The following is an 18,295-nucleotide window of genomic DNA, read 5'->3' on the forward strand; positions in this document are numbered from 1 at the left end:
TCCAAAGTCTTGGGACCCTGCACCCACGTAGGAGACCTGGAAGAATCTCCTGGCTCTTGGCTTCAGATGTGACCAGCTCTGGCCACTGTCACTACTTTGGGGAATGAACCAGCAGATGAATCTCTCCTCCTCTCTGTAAATCTGTCTTTCAAATAAAAATAAACCTTTAAAAACAAAAACAAAAAAGAATCTACTTGCTATTCCATGGTTTTGTGAAGATGACACTGCTTTCATGGTAGCTCATTTCAAAGTACTGGAGAATCCTTGGCTCCAGAATAAGCGCATGGAGCCCTATAACACATTAGAGGCACCAATCTAGATCTCTGTGGTTGACAGCATCATAAGATGAGAATTCATAGGCTGCCAACCCATTCCCTGCCTTAAGCAAACCTCATCCAGGCCAGTGTGAAAAACTAACTCCAATTAAAAGATTAAAATAATTGCATATATTTATTCCTTTCATCTGTAAAATGCAATCTTATAAAACCAACGTACCCATGTAATCGTGTATTAAGTTACAGGCCTAAAAATACAAAATTGCCTTATGAAGTAGCACCATACAAATTTTCACCTGTTATATTTACCAAAGGTATTTGGTATGATAAGAATCTTAAAAATGATTTGTGCAATTATTTAAACATATTAGAAAAAACCTAATTTCTAAGAATAAACCATTTTTATACATGTACAACCATACTAACAGTAACATTTTGTGAGGAACTGGTTAAGTGCCAATAGCTACTCTAAATCCTTCCAGAAATGATCTCATGGCATTCTCTCAACCACGCTGAAAGTAGGTATTAGAAGTAATATTATAATCTTCAGTTTACAAATCAGGAAGCTGGGACACAGAATGCGTACTATCCAAATTCAAACAGCAAATAAGCAGTGGAAAGTTTTCAGCATTGGATCGCCTTACTCCAGTGCACTCCTAACCATCCTGTACTCCCTCCTCCTAAACTTAAAGTTGGTCACATAAAATGTTTATAGAACAAAGTCCTATATTTTGAAGTTTGCCTGATAAAATTAAAAAGTTATAGTCTGAAAACATTTAAAGCATTTAGCATGCTTGTGTAAAATGTTGTATTCTAAAATAATGCAGGAATATACTCATATTCACCTCTTTGATATTCCATTTCAACTGAGAATTTCAAGTTACAATAACCTCAGAAACCCCCTTTGCGCTGAGATAATCTGTCAAAGAAAAATCTAATTAACCTAAGGTTCATAACAGCAGGGCTACGATAAGGAAAATAAATTAAATGTAATAAACATGAAAGAAAAGAACTTTTTTAAAAAATACAAGCTGAAGAAAGAAGTTTAAGTCCTTCCACATTTCATGTGGACTCGGTTGGTTTTCTAGGTTACGTGGTGTCACTCAGATCAGCTGCTCAGCACAGTCAAGCAGGCTTATGTGAGAATGTGAGCTCCTCATGTGCACGCTGCTCAGCAGGGCATGTCTTTGTAACATGTACAAATTCCTGCAGCATGCTATATCTGGATACCTAAAACCACACCCTGAACTTGCTAAGCTCAGATGTTAGTAGATGAACCAAAGAAAAACATACACTTCTTGCTCAGGATATCTTTGCCTTGTAGCAACCAACAATTTCTTGTCACAGGATAAAGGTTGGTAAATGTCTGAAAAGTCAGAACTTAAAAATTATCAAGGTATTCTCTTCCCTATTTCCGATATAAACCACAATTCTATCAGCATTTTTACTACAAGTATTGTGAACACCAAGGCCCACAAAGATGGTGAGAAACAACAAAAACAACATACGTTAAAAAAATGGATGCTGGAGAAATATTAAAGCCCCAACTCTTACAATTGTTCTAAAGATCTACATACAAAGTGCACTTGGGTATAATTACTACAAATGTGCTCTACAAATAGAAACATAAAAAAGGACAAGTATAGGATCAGAAATGCCATAAGTCAAGAAAATTAAAGGAATGTCATTTCTTCGTATATCATTCAATAAAACCAATTGAGGTCAGTGGCTGTAAGAAATATGATAAATCACGCTTTCTTAAATATGTCATTACAGGCATAACTGAGGCTATTTATCACCGTAGCAACACACTGGCTAAATCTCAGATATTCATTCTTCATTTTACATGCAACTTTATACCTCTTCTTTTATTATCACTGAACTGGGAATAAAAATGTTATTTCACATCAAATGAAACTCTTAAAGGACAAAGAATGTTCCCCGTTCATTTCTACATTCCTCACATATTTCTAACTCCACATGTCGAACTGCAGGTATATAGTAGAAACTCAATCAATATCATCAGACAAGCGAATGGAGAACAAAGCGAATCAAGGATGTCAGGAAAATGTCACCTTGACTTTTCCATCACAGCAACATTTGTAGATAAAGCAGCAAGTGGACTCAAAGTGTGATGGAAGTTCACAAAGTGAAAAGCCTGCTATTATCCAAATAATATATTTTTACTTATTTTTATTTTATTTATACTTTTAAAAAGATCTACTTTTTAAAAAAGATTTATTTATTTTTATTGGAAAGGCAGATTCACAGAGAGAAGGAAAGACACAGAGAAAAATCTTCCATCCACTGATTCACTTCCCAAAAGGCCACAATGAGCAGAGCTGAGCTGATCTGAAGCCAGGAGCTAGGAGCTTCTTCCTGATCTCCCACATGGGTACAGGGTCCCAAGGCTTTTTTTTTAAAAGATTTATTTATTTTCATTGCAAAGTCAGATATACAAAGAGGAAGAGAGACAGAGAGGAAGATCTTCTGTTTGATGATTCACTCCCCAAGTAGCCGCAAAGGCTAGTGCTGTGCCGGTCCGAAGCCTGGAGCCAGGAACTTCCTCCAGGTCTCCCACACGGGTGCAGGATCCCAAGGTTTTGGGCCGTCCTTGACTGGTTTCCCAGGCAACAAGCAGGGGGTAGCTGGATGGGAAGTAGGGCTGCCAGGATTAGAACCAGTGCCTATATGGGATCCTAGTGCATTCAAGGCAAGGACTTTAGCTGCTAGGGCCCAAAAAGATTTACTTTTCTTAATTGGAAAGATTTACACAGAGAGAACAAGGGAGGGAAGGAAGGAGAGAAGGGAGAAGGAAAGAGAAAGAGAGAGGAGGGAGGAAGGGAGGGGGGAAGGAAGAGAAGGAGGAGGAGAGGGAGAAAGGGAGAGGAAGAGGGGAGTGGGGACGAGGAAAGTGCGGAGAGGGAGGGGGCTTCATTTTAACTAACATTACTGATGGAAAAAGAGTTCACTTAACTATAAGCAGTGACACAATGATTACAACATTATATTACTCAGTAGCCTCCGCATTCACAGGGGACTTTTGTCAACAGCTTCTAAGTTACATGAGGAGGGCAAAATGTGAATAATCAACTTGTGCAATAAAAGCAAACTCTCTGCAGAGGATACCTGGCACCATAATAGAGGATTGAACAAATCAATTAACGAACCCAGCCATATGTTGGCAGTGAAAAACTGGACAAACAAAGAATCTAAGATGGCTTATGTCAGCCAGTGGATTTTGCAGCGACTTCATCATGCTTGGAATGGTGAGACTGGCAGCAATTCATAACTGTTGAACTATCAAAGCCACCTGAGCAGGACCCTAGGAGTATGCCCCACATCGTGGACCTGGGAATGTTGTGAGGCTGGGTGGGGCTTCTCCCTTTATCTCCCCCTTTACCCCAGATACAGAAAAAGACAATGTGGAAATAATGGTCTTACCCACTTTCCTATAGCCCTTGACCCTTTGTACCCTAATCAAAAAATACCAGTTGAATGAATGAGCAAATGAAAAAAAAAAAAAAGGGCAAACTCTCAAAGCTCTCAAAGACAGTTCTGTTAAAACAAAGTCACAGACTTCTGCAAACTTCTTCCTATTTATTCTCAAATTCATTTCACATCTTTCAACTACCTAGAGTTAGTAAGTTGTGTAACAGGGGCTAACAGTGCCTGAGTCTATCCAATGTGGACAGTGGGGAAACAGTACCTGAAAGCCACAGTGTCTGAAGACAGCTATCGACAGAAGGACTGAGAAAGAAAGCCAACACAGTGAAGTCAACACTGCCAGGTCTTTAATTGTTGATGAAGCGGGTAGAGTGAAAGGAATGTAGATATAACCCAGGGGTGTTGGACGGATATTGCAAATAACATATATGCATAAAATCATGCTTTTTAATACTGAGACAAAAACAGTGGGGATGGTAAGTAGGCAGGTATGGATGTGTGTGTGCACTTAATTAAAATCACCAAAGAAAATAGTAAGCTGCAGTCCGGCACGGTATCCTGGTGCCTAAATCCTTGCCTTGCATCTGCTGAGATCCCATCTGGGTGCTGCCAGATCATGTCCTGGATGGTCCACTTCCCCTCCAGCTCCCTGCTTGTGGCCTGGGAAAGCAGTCAAGGATGGCCCAAAGCCTTGGGACCCTGCACCCACGCGGGAGACTCAGAAGAAGCTCCTGTCTCCTGGCTTTAGGTTGGCTTAGCTCCAGCCATTGTGGCCGCTTGGGGAGTTAATCATCGGACAGAAGATCTTTCTCTCCATATATCTGACTTTCCAATGAAAATAAAATAAATCTTAAAATAAATTAAAAAAACCCAACTCTTTACAACCATGTAATTCAGTGGTGTTACGTGTTCATTGTGTAAAACGATCACCACAATGCATTCCCACAATTCATCTCTTGCACAATTAAAACTCTACACCCATTAAAGAACTCTCCATTTTTCCTTCCTTCCCCCAAAGCCCTTGACAATTAGAAATCTACTTTCCTTCTTTGTTGACTTTCCTTTCTCTAAATATCCCATATAAATCATAAATTACCGTATCTGTCTTCTGTGATTAGCAGATTTCATTTAGCAACATAAGTTTGTACCAAGTACCAGGATTTTCTTCCCATTTAAGGTTTAATATCCTATTGCCCCTTTGTTTATCCAAGCATCAATGGATACTTGGGCTGCTTCAACATTTTTTCAAGACATTCCATATGTGTCACACCAATATTTAAATTGATTTGTTGAAGATTAATAATTTTCTCCTTGCCAAATCTACTGTTTTTTCCACATTACTTCTATCAAAGTCCTGCTTAGATTTACTTAAGAGAATAAAAGATAAAAGATGCTACTGAACCCAGAAAATAAAACGGAAGTTGAATTAAAAGCATGAGCAAAATATATGAGATCCCTAGTAATAGCTGTAACAGGTAAGAACAGAAGGAATCAAATTAGTCACAGGATTTACAAGATAAACACAAAACATCACTGGGAGGATGATATCATTCTTACTGAGACATAAAATGCATATTTCCATGAGTACTTTTGGCAGACATTTTGCAATACGGTAGAGTATCCTCTCAAAAATATGACCATCCATTCCTTCCTAGAGACACTCCTCTCTGGATATTCACAACAGCCTACCTTCCCATCTCTTTCCATGTCTCTGACGGCTATTACTGCTTGCATTAGTCCCTCACCTTTATCTAACTGCCAGTGTTCCTCAAGGTTATCATTTTCTTTCCTTTTCCATCTTTTAGTAAACTTGATTATACTCTTCTGTAAGTGACTCAAAACTCTATTGTTCATTTTATTTCAGAACATAACCTTTAAGCCACTATGTACTACTGGTGATAAACACCTGTCTTACACTTAAAAAACCCATAAAATGGTGACATTTGATATTTGCTTTTGTCATACTTAGACCCTTGATTTCAAATTTGATTATACTATGCAATAAGTATGGTCCATTATCAACATCCTGCAAGGATTTATATTGCTACCAAAAGAGAAACAGAATCAGAATCTGTTATAGAAAAGATGCTTATATTTAAACTATGAATCCAGCTGAAAAAGGCAATATAAGCTTTATTTGATATGTTTCATCACCGTGAAGATTTTTAAGTATGATATGTGTATCCGTGCATGCATAATCATGTGAGATTTAGTCTGTATAAATATTTATTTGCTTATTCATTTCTCTACTTATTGGAGAGGCAGAGACATAGCTTGCATCTGCTTGCTCATTGCCCACAAGCCTGCAACAGCCAGGACCAGAGAAGGCCAAAGTTAGGGCCCAGGAACTTGAGCCAGGTCTCTCACTTGGATAGCAAGGATCAAACTACCTGAGCCATCACCTGATGCTTCCCAGGGTGAACAACAGCAGGAAGCTGGAATCAGGAGCAAAGTCAAGAGTGAATCTAGGCACTTCAACATGGTACCTGGAAGTCACAATCTGTAGCTCCATCACTGAGCCAAAATCCACTCCTGATTCACAGCATGTTTTATCAGCCATTTTCTCTGAACTATGTATTCATATATCTAATAAAACAAATTATATAAACCTTTATAGTTCAGAATTACACAGATAAAATTTTTTAGCAATGAACCACAACCATATTCAAATCACCAGGTCTGGCTAATTGCTAAAAAAATTTAATTTTTCAATGTATTTTAAATTTATATTACTTCTCAAAAAGTTTATTTTAATTTAAACTTTGTCCTATTTAAAAGATTTATTTATTTTTATTGGAAAGGCTGAATTATAGACAGAGGGAGACAGAGAGAGAGATATTCCATCTGCTAGTTTGCTGCCTAAATGACCACAACGGTTGGTGTTGGGCAGGTCCAAAGCCAGGAGCCAGGAGCTTCTTCCAGGACTCCCCACATGGTACAGGGGCACATAGACTTTGGGCTATAGTCTTCACTGCTTTTCCAGGTCATCAGTAGGGATCTGGATTGGAAGTGGAACAACTGGAACTCAAGTGGTTCAATATGGGATGACAGGCAGAGGCAGAAGCTTAGCTTGTTATACAGTCTCTTAAGTTACATTAATTTTATTTCAGTAGCTTCTAAAATGTTAAATTACATCATGTGATTTAGGGGTGGAAGGTAAGCATAAGATTTGTTAGTAAAGGAGATGAGTTTCTTGGGCTGATCATTTTTGAAGAGAACACAATTACCAACAAGACTCTTAAGCAACTGCACCAGGAATATCTGTTCCATGTAAAGTGGAGCTGAAGATAGTCTTCTGCAATAACATATATTTTCCACAGCTATATCTTACTCTAGTTTACCCTTCCACATCGCTAACCAAGGACTGATAAAGGAAAACTTGGCACATATCCACATGCAAGTGATTCCCTGCTGTTGGGTAAAGGGTGGAAAGGCAGAAAAAAAATAATCCAACATTTCAAAAGTCTAATGTTGATAGCTCATCATAATCACACGTAAGATAGAAAGCCCTCATTTCTACCTTCTGCAGAAGGTTCTGGCACTGTATCTAAACAAGGTATACCTTGAGTCTTTGAGCACAAGCTGAGGAGAAATGTACCAAAAAAAAATTCAGGTATAAAGAAAATCACAGTAGGGCAGAATCACAATCTCAGGGAAGTTTCATCAATGAATGACATATTGGGAAACTCTGTTGTGGGGTGGAGAGAAAATAAGACTCAAAACATGCTTACTTCAATGATCCTACAGAACAAAACTTCTCAAATTTTCCAAACTAAAGAAAGATTTGATAAGTAGTTTGTCTCTGCATTCTCTTCTCAGAAGCAGACCCTATTTCAGAATACAGTCAAGAATGATCTAGAAGATGAAGATGAAGATGGAATTGCCTCAAAGTATATTCCACAAATTAAAAAGGCCTAATTAATCCTGGAAAGTTAGCATACATAGGGAACCTAAATTTCCAAAATTCAAGCACCGTAAAGTAAGAGAACAAGAATGTCAACAATACAAGAGAAAAGGGGTCTGATACTTGGTGCAGTGGTTAAGCTGCAACTTGGGGTGCTCCCTTATCAGTGTGCCCGGGTTGCAGTCCCAGCTCTTGAGATTCCAACTTCCTTCCAACGTGAACCCAAGGTGGCAGCAGGTGATGGCGCAAGTAATTGGGTTCCTGCCAACCACAAGAGGAAACCTACACGGAGCTCCTGTCTTTTCATTTTTTCAATCTGGCTGATTATCAGCCATTGTGAGATTTTGTTGAGCAAGCAAATGAATGTGAGATAATTCGCTTTTCACTGTCTCTCAGATGATTTTTTTAAAAGCAAGAAAAGGAGAAATAGAAAAAATAAAAACAAAACAGTTCGCCTTGATGGACAGATCTGAAATGAATACAGGATCATCATTACAACAGATCAGCAATTTAGTTTGAGTGCTCTGAACTCATCTGGATAATATTACAACAAGAAGGAATCTATTCGATTATAAAAGAACAAAAAGCACATTCAACATAAAGCAGAAAACCCATCCTGATTAATATATAAATGTGCTTGACTAAACTGTAAATTATTCAAGAAATGCTGACAGTGTTTCTCAAACAAAAAGTGTTGGGTTGATAAGGATGACTAAGCGGTCTATCCAGAGAAGCACCAGAGTCTCTGCCCTTGTACATACCTACGATGTCAGGATACGCTGAGAGGGCATAACGATGGACTTGTGACTGTTCTGGAAGGACTATACTATTGTGGTTATATAGGGGAAACTAGTGTGGAGGAAGGACTTGGGGAGAGGGTGGAATCCCACAGTCTATGGAACTGTATCGTAAAAAAATGGTGATAATAATAAAAAATTAAAAACAAACAACACAAAAAAGAAACTGAAAATATGTACTTTTTAAATTAATTTACTTATTTCAGAGACAGAGTCACTGGGGACCCATGCATGGATTCAGTCCTTTAAGGCCTGCAATGCCCCGAGGAAGGCCAGGCAGAAGCCAAACACAACGTTATCCCTGCCCCCAATGTGGGCGACAGGGATCCAGCCCCCTGAGCCTTCACTGCTGCCTCCCCAACACTGCATTCCAGAAAGCTGGAGTCAGGGGCCAGAGGGAGGGATAGAACTGAAGTACTCAAATGTGGGGTGTAGACATCTCAATCACTAAGCTGTATTCCCGTCCCTAGAAAAAAAAACTTCATGATGTAACTTTTATTAGTGGTATAAATAATGGCATCTGTCATTCTGAAACTGGACTCCACTTCAACAACCGGCCTCCCAGTTTCCTGTGCACTATTTGTATGGACAATGAGAACCCAGTAAATAGTTTAAATTATGCCTAACAAATATCCTAAATGTAAGAGGATGGCATGAACGTTGAGAAGTATTAAAATCTGATTTACTAAAATGGTACCAGAATTTGTACTGTCCTAAGAGACATATTTTTTAAACATCATCCATTAATCCAGTGAACAAGTGAGGCGATAAAAGGCACATGTCCCTGAAACAACTCCCCACCTTCCCTGACCTCCGTAGGCAGAACAGCCTTCTCTTACTGCATGGAGCCTTCCACATCACCTCAACTACAGATCACAGGACTTCCCTTAATTACTTGTTAACAGATTTTCCTCCATCTGCAGACTATGCACATGAGGAAGACAGGAAATGAAACTATGATAATCAATATACTTATAATAATGTTCAAAATTAGGCACTTATTAAAAAAGATTTGCTGTATGATTCAGTTCAAAGAATCTCTTCAAGCCCAGTGGGTCCAAAAATCACAATAAGGAAAAAACAAAGCTCATGCCAAGCACAAGGTGAGAGCTGAATTCAATATTTTTTTGAAAGACATGTCAAAACTCATTATGTTTCACTCTTCTTACTAAAAATCCATCTTGCCATAACGGATTTTCCAAAACAAGATGCTATGGTAACTCCTTAATACAACAATGATAAAAATGCTAACAGGCATACCACTATCAGCTCCCACACATAGTACAAATATTTCCAATCAATCAATTCTACAAGTCTTTGCTACCAACACCAAGCTCCCTAAATATGGCATTCCACGCCCTGGTAAGCACTGGGATATAAATGGCATCTTGTCAGTCTGGGAGTCAACTGACAGGTTTAAGTTGCACATTTCACTTTGTCTGGTCTCCCTATTTCCTCAGTTTCCCTTCTGAGACATTTCTTTCAGCTTTCTCAGTTCACAATGGCCCATGAATATGCCGTGGTAATAACAACAGACATTAGTTGAGCCTTTTCAAGATGTTAGGCAGAGGTTCAAGCACTCTACATATGAAAATTCATTTCATTCTCAATAATCTGATGTGGTAGGAAACTTTTATGTGCACTGAGCACATAACAAAGCTAAGACACATGTAGCGTCTCTGGCTCTTGGGGCTGGTGTTGTGGCACAACGGCTTCAGCTGCTGCCAGCAACACCAGAGCTGGCTACTTCACTTGTAGTCCAGCTTCCAGTGGTTGTGACCGGAAGGGCAGTAGAAGATGGCCCAAGTACTCGGGCCCCTGCCACCCAGGACGGAGACCCAGATGGAGTTTCAAGATCCTGTGCTTACCTGGCAAATCTCTGGCTATTGTGGCCCTTTTGGGGAGATAACCACTGGAGCAGGATCTCTGTCTCTCCCCATCTCTCTCTATAACTATGTCTTTCAACTAAATAAACACATAAATTTTTAAACAAAAAGTTTCTGGTTTATAAATTATATTATTTGAGTAATTTAGCATGTTAAATCTACAATTGCAACTACATATTTACTTTTATTTTAAATGCTAATCCATATAGCCTTCTCTTCCTCATTTGTGCATTTTTCACTTGATTTTAGCCAAAAGGCTGAGGAGCAAAACAATTTTCACTTTTAAAATCTCACCGAGGAGCGACTGCCTGAATGAAAATTCACCTGTGGTAAATCTAGCATCCTTTAAAATTCCTTAATAGTACCAAGTATTTACTTAACTCTACTTATACTGCTATTTAAACTTATGTACATGCAAGATATTGTGAAACTCCTTGGAACAAAAAGAAAACAAAAATGTTTTACATATCCTATACCCTAGTAGTGACCTACAGGCATATTGTTAGTACACAAATACATACGTTGCCATCATTAGATTTCACAAAGTTCCCTTGTTATCTGCATGGCTTTCATTCCGAGTTACTCTTGTGATAACATGTGAACATCATGCACTGCTTTTTTCACTTACACTCTTTTTTTCACTCTAGTTTTACTGCAACCAATAACACACAGCTTTAAAAAGCTGACAGATTTTTACCAACTTTTAGAAATCCATTTATACTTTCATATGCAGAAGAAAAATTAAAAGGACAATAAAGGATCTATATAAAAGAATTATTGATAATTCCCTTCACTTTCAGAAATTTTATCATTGTAGTCAGAAATCTGTTTACTACATTTCCTTTTTCTGGGAAGTTAGTTTATGAATGTTTATTATATTTTGTATTAACATGATGGCAGTACTTCAATCTGAAAGACAATCAGGAATTCTGTTTAACGAAATGCAAATCAACTCTCAAACTTATTTGTGACTCATAAAAAATTATAAAGCCATGTCCAGGCAAAAAAGAATGATGAACAATAATATTGCATTTTTCCTGTCATTCCTAAACAGGACAAAAATGTTCTGGGTCATTTTCTCACTGGTTAGGCTTAAGACACATTTGGAAATAGTATTAAATGTCTGTATCTTTTCTCTTAATTTCATTTCCTTTAGGATCTAATCCTCTAAAAGAAGAATTACAATATTTCATAAATTTCCAAAAGACTATTCAACTTGTAAAGCCTAAAATGACATGGTGGCCTTAGGTATCTTAAGACTCTTGTTGAACAGGATGAAAATACTACCTCATGCTGTCATAATACCTTAAAGACCTAGCAAATGCTAATTTTAAAAACAGTATATTTTTATTCTATTGTAGATCTTAAATCTTGTACCTAAATAATTTACTATCTACACTTATCTTCAATAAGTATCTAGCTTCTATTCATCTTATCAAAAATCTATCTGAGGGCCCGGTACGGTAGCCTAGTGGCAAAAGTCCTCACCTTGCATGTACCGCTGAGATCCCATATGGATACCAGTTGGTATTCCAGCTGCTCCACTTCCAATCCAGCTCCCTGCTTGTGGCCTGGGGAAGTAGTTGAGGACAGCCCAAAGCCCTGGGACTTTGCACTCACATGGGAAACCTGCAGCAAGCTCCTGGCTATTAGCTTCAGATTGGCTCAGCTCTGGCTGTTGTGAACTAGCTGATGGAAGATCTTTCTGTATGTCCTTCTCTTTGTAAATCTGACTTTTCAATAAAAATAAAATGAATATGAAAAAAATCTATGTGAAACCTATATTAGTTTTTAAAATGGCTTTCATTTTCACTGGACTGCTGCCATGCGCAACTTGGCCAAGTATTCTCCACATCAACAAAAAACTGTATTTAATCACTGCTAAGCTCTGCTATCCGGAGGCAAGGTCAACTTCTGCATAACACATTTTTACTTTTCCCCCAACTGAAAACTCCATGAAAAGATTGTGAGAACACTCTATCATTTGGATATTTGCACATTACAATGGTAGAACAAAGCCAAATCTATTCATTTGATTGATGAATATTATGAAATTGAATGAAAACATTAGAAAAAAAACTTTAAACATGGCTGAATATGTTTATTCAGCATTACTAGTAAGACAAGTCATTTACCAGGTATCTACCAGTTGTTGCCAAGAATACTTTTATTACAGTATTCATTTATATCACGCAAGAATTATACAAGAGAATTTTAAAATGTGTTTAATATTCATAAACAGAGGAACCATGATTTAAAGTTGCATAGCTTTAAAGCCTACACATGCCACGTCCACTTCGAGCAAAGTTTCAGGTAATGAGACAGAACTGTGGCTCAGCAGTTCAAGCCAACACCTGTGACGCTGGCATTGCATCTAGCACTGGCTTACGTTGGGCCACTCAGATTCTAATCGAGCTCCCCGTGACTCCCGGGAAAGCAGCAGAAGACAGCCCGACGGTTTGGTCGCTGCCATCCGTGTGGGAGACCCATGCAGAGTTCCCGCTTCTGGTTCCAGCCTCATCCAGTCCTGGTCACTGAGCCTGAAGTGGGTGAAGGAATTCTCCTTTTCTTTGTCATTTAGCCTTTTAAATAAACCAAATAAAGAGAAAAAGAGGTGGCTGCGTGTGGGGAGGAAGAAAGGGAGGGAAGAAGAAAGGCAACCAAGGAGCTGCCATTTCCTTATCCTCTTTCAGAACTTCAGCTAACCCTCACAACCTACCCCAAACACCAGCTCTGTATAAACCTACTAAAAAAGTAATCATTCTTTTCAGGAAACTATCTCTACATCCTAAACTTACTTCTATTAGTATACACTTGTTCTCATAATTATATGCTTACTTTGTGTTTCCCAGGCAGCTATTTGTACTGCATACCCTGGTTCCATGTTTTTATCCTGAACACCCAGCTTCTGGCGCAATTCCTGCTCAGCAAGTTATAGGCACACACAGTACATTCTGCACAGGCTTCTGTAACATGAATTAGCTTATGTGAAACTGTTAATGAGTTGCATTAATATTAAAAGTCACATCACTTCATATGTGATTTTTTCCAACCACATTAAAATCCTGCATCACAAAGTAACTGCAATACCAACCCCAACATAGCACACTAAATGCTGCATCCATGCAGCACTTCTTGCTCGTAGTTCAGTTTGCGCACAAGTTCACTTGGGAATGTGTGTTGCCCAGTCATCGCACACAGGTACTTTGTGCCTGATCTTCATTTTTAGCAGTCCTTTTTTGAAAAATGTATCTATTTTTTGTCTATGTTACAGGTTACCATAGGAGATCATCTTTCCCCCTTCCAATCTCCCCCGTTTAATGTTAAACCTACCTAATATTTCTTCCAATAAGTTATCTTCATTGCGTTTAAGATAAATGACTGATCTACTACAGCATTCATTAGATACAACTTCTCAAATGCATTTTAGCTGTACTAGTATTTTTATTGGTAACTAGTGCTCCGGTTAAAAACTGTAAAGACTTTTTTTTAAAGATTTCTCTATTTGTATAGGAAAGTCAGATATACAGAAAGGAGGGGAGACAGGAAGATCTTCCGTCCAATGATTCACTCCCCAAGTGGCTACAACAACCGGAGCTGAGATGATCTGAAGCCAGGAGCCAGGAGCTTCTTCTGGGTCTCCCACGTGGGTGCAGAGTCCCAAGGGTCCTCTACTGCTTTCCCAGGCCACAAGCAGGGAGCTGGAAGCAAAGCAGGGCTGCCAGGATAAGAACTAGTGCCTATATGGGATCCCAGCGGCCGGGTCAAGGTGAGGATTCTGGCTGCTAGGCTACTGTGCCGGGGTCCAAACTAAAGATTTTGAGTGCCTGGCTTCAACCTCATTTTACTCCTAAACTGTCATATTCAAGTCTGCAAAATGTAACTTTTCTATGAATGTATGTTAATGCATTATAACAGAATGCCTATAGAGAAAATACCAGGGTAAGTAAAGCCTAGCTCTAGGTCTTGGAGACACACAATGATGGAAAAAGAATGAATGTGGATTGTGCATATACATGGATACACACACACGTACAAATTTTTGTACATATTCAACTAAAAACCTTAAATTATGAATTACTTGAAGTATAACTGCTACTCCAACTATATTCACATATTTTCAGAAGAACCATTCTTTGTTTCCTAAGAGAAATCTTATATAGAAACAAAACAGCCAAACGTAAACCCACCTATCCAGCAGGCCCTGTTCACAGGAGACTTCCAGGAACCCTTCGGTTCATCAAACTAGGACTTCAAAACTAGTACTCTAGCAATAATGCCCCACCCCTCCATGACCCCTTCAGTAAATAAGGAGTCTGATATGGGTTAGGAAAATCAATCAGGGCACCATTCCAGGGAATGCCTGAATCCCTGAACTCTTCTTCCTTTTCCCACCCAAGTAACTGTGTTAACTGGGGCCCTCAGACACTTCCTCACAGGCCCTGACCATCTACTGAACTTGGATGGACTGGTTTAGGACAACTGGCTGGACTGAGGGGGAAATCATATCCCCATCAAAAGCTTAAGATTTCAGAAAGTGAACATATAATATATAAGCCGAAAGAAAAAAGAGGGTTAAAGAAGCTGTTCAACTTAAAACTGCTGTAAACTAAAACACAACAAGCAAAAATTCTCAAAGATTATAAACAAGAACATCAAAGTCATTTGGGTGGGAAATCAAAACGTGAGGACAGAGTCCCCTCAACTTGGGATAAGTAAAATACACAATACTCCCAACTCTGAAGTTCATTCTTAGGAGCAGAAGAGAAAGAAGGGAGACACTGAAGCACCATGACAGTCAAATTTACAACAGCTCAGAAGCTGATAAATGATATCAGGAAAAGACAGTATGAAGCTAAGAAAGATCAAGAATGCTTGCAGTTTTAACTAGGCTGGTCAAAGTGGCCTTCACTGGAAAGAACCCTTCTCAAAAACGTTAACAAAGGAGGTAAGGGTGTTACCCAGAAACTCCTGGATGTGTGGAATACCAAAAGGTCCAGCTTGAATGGAGCACAGTGTGTGAGGGCATGGATGCAGAAGAGCTTGTAAGAGAAATGACTGGGCGAAGAGGGGGTGACGTAGAGGCGGACAGATCTCTATACGATTTCGGCTTTTACTCTCAACTACTAGAATGCACTGATCAGAATTGATTTATACTTTAAATAGGCTTGTCTGCAGAAAGAATTGCCTACAGCAGAGTACAGGGATACACAGGGTAAACCATTAGTAGGTGGCTGCTTCAGTTACCTAGCAAGAAATGCTTCTGCCTGAACCACGGGGGGCAAAATTAGAATTTAGTAGTCAAATACATCTTTCTTCACACATGGTCAAGTGAGTACCACTCACAGTACCATATACCCCAATCTTAAACATACATATACTCTTGTAGCAACAGACTCTGTAACGGAATCTCTGTAGCGATAGCAACATGTTGCTGAGCTATTTCTCATGATGCACCATTTAATCTCTTCCTTGTGAAGTTTATACTCTTATTTCTATTCCTATCAAAGTTGATGTTATTTTTAGATGATGTTAGGAAGGGAAATAAGAATTTTTAGGTCTATACTTTCAATTTCAATCTTATTCTTCTTCACCTTATTTTATTTTCCTTGTATCTCAGCAGATGCCCCTTTTGAAAAAGCTGTAAACAAGCTAAACTTTCTTCTAAATTAAGGAAATACTGTGCACTGAGAGTTTTCAACATGTTTGCTTTTTCAGATGTTACCACTAACAGCCCAGTAAGTTTATTATTTCCTTACATTCTTACTTGGTAATCTGCTCCCGCTTTCAATTTTATTTCAGTATGCAGATTTTCAGAGAAAAATGCATACTGCAACATAACTACTTGACTTACATAAAAGAACAGGAATTTCAGAAAAAGACTTTATGGTTGCCTGTGATACCAAGCTAAGGCGTCTGATAATAGAGTTTTCCTACTTTCCACAGGTAACTTAAGAACTTAAAGGTAGAAAAAGGAACAAAACATAGTTTTATTATATAATTAGAGCAGATCCCATTACCTGCAGTTTCACATCCCTGGTTTCATTTACGCATGATCAGATCATGGTCTGACCTGCAATCATAATCTGATAATGTTAATGGAAAATTCCCCAAACAAAAAATTCCTAAGTTTTACATTGTCATTGAGTTGTCTGAGAAGATCTCTCCCCACCCTGCTCAGGACATGAATCATCCTTTGCCCTGCACATCCACGCTGTATATACTTCCCGTCCATGGCAGCTGAGAGCAGAGTGGCCACATCCACATTAAGTTTTGCTACAATTTTACTTTCTTATTAATTTTTGTCATTAATCTCCTAATATGCCTACTTTGTAAATTAAATAATGCATGTGTATGTACATTAAAAAGCAGAGCACACACAATGTGCAGTACATTCCATGGTGTTCAGCTAGGGGTGTCAGAAGGATGTAACACATAAAAGTAGGCTACGATAGCCAAGCACTTCAAAGGGATTTACTTAAGGAAAAGGTTAAAAGTTTCGGCCTTCTAAAGATGTTAGAAGCTGTTCTCCAGAACTGAAAAGAAAACAGGGTTTCCACACAGCTGTTTTATTAAATCTTTTATTTTTTATTTTTTTTTAAAGATTTATTTTATTTTTATTACAAAGTCAGATATACTGAGAGGAGGAGAGATGGCGAGGAAGTGGAGCTGCTGGGATTAGAACCAGCGGCCATATGGGATCAAGGCGAGGACCTTAGCCACTAGGCCACGCTGCCGAGCCCCTTATTAAATCTTTTATAAAGATGCCATTTAAAAGCTGAAACCATGCTGCACAACCATTCTCTCAGACATCTCATGTCTCTAGTGTAACAAAATATTTGAAACAGTCTGATTATTAAAGATTCTAAGGAAAATAAGATAGATCAAAATAAAGCAAACAAAAATATTTGCCAAAATTTAAAGGCAAAATTATAGCAATTAAAGATTTAATAGCAGCTAAAGCAGAACATGTACACAAAGGGACCCAGACTGATACAACAGTCTTACCTTCTGATGTTTTCCACTGTTTCCATAAATCTTCCACAGTTATGTGCTTGTCTTCCCTATGCAGATGGCTGTGTTTATTTGTAGCATCCTTGTATTTCATATCTTCTCTGATAAACTGTGGAAGAGAAAACACTAAGTCAAATATACTTAAACTTAATCTCAATATAATGATAAAAAGAAGGTAACTATTTTTCAGACAGTAACACTTTTTTTTGGTATTTTACAGTCACACTATGCTTAATGCATGTAAAATATATTTAATGAGATGTCTTGTGCTACCAGTCCTAACAATGATGACAACAGCTACAGTAAAAACACTTAGTCAATGCTTATTATTTAACAGGTACTGATCCAGCAAATGCATCCATATCTCTTCAAACAGACACAGACAATCATCTAATGCGATGGAAGTTCTATTAGGAAAGTATCAATTATTGCCATTTCATAGGAAATAAAAGGACTACAATGTTTAATTGTGTTGCCCAATGTTGGAAAAATAATGAAGAGCAGGGTTAGTATTTCAAGATCAAGCCATCAGATATTCAACAGTATATTTTCTCAATATTGTATTCTACCAAATATTTAATAATATGGTATTTTAACATATAAAAACACTATTCTCTTAATTAGTATATCATATTTCTATATTCTCTTGCCTTCTAAGTTATTACTTATAACTGAAGAGTACTTAATTATGGCCTTTTAATGCCATTAAAACAATCTGTTCTACATCTCTAATTTACTAACCTGTACCAAGATAATAGGATTGTTTTTCACAAGAAACAACAGCTGAGATCATAACAAGTTGGATCATGGTTGGCTGATGCTCTGTATTTTTAGGGTGACAAAAACACTAGTGTTGAAGGCATCGTTTCATTGGCAGTCATAATGGGCCGGGGGGGGCGGGGGGGCGGGGGGAATGAAGCCAATCAATTTGCAGAGAAAAAGAATGAAAGGAATGGCACTAGGAACTACCTT

General features: G+C 38.3%; 1 protein-coding gene across 4 annotated transcripts in view; it reads right to left on the reverse strand.

The window, feature by feature from the left end:
- Nucleotides 1–18,295, reverse strand: part of STIM2 (stromal interaction molecule 2) — a 126,387-nt gene that overhangs the window by 35,435 nt on the left and 72,657 nt on the right. For all 4 annotated transcript variants that reach the window (XM_058670241.1, XM_058670238.1, XM_058670240.1 and 1 more), the window contains exon 3: nucleotides 17,318–17,432. In XM_058670241.1, the coding sequence (XP_058526224.1) occupies nucleotides 17,318–17,432 (115 nt within the window). The remainder of the gene's footprint in view (nucleotides 1–17,317; nucleotides 17,433–18,295) is intronic.

The sequence above is a fragment of the Ochotona princeps genome, chromosome 11 (assembly GCF_030435755.1).
Source record: "Ochotona princeps isolate mOchPri1 chromosome 11, mOchPri1.hap1, whole genome shotgun sequence".
Lineage (NCBI taxonomy): Eukaryota > Metazoa > Chordata > Mammalia > Lagomorpha > Ochotonidae > Ochotona > Ochotona princeps.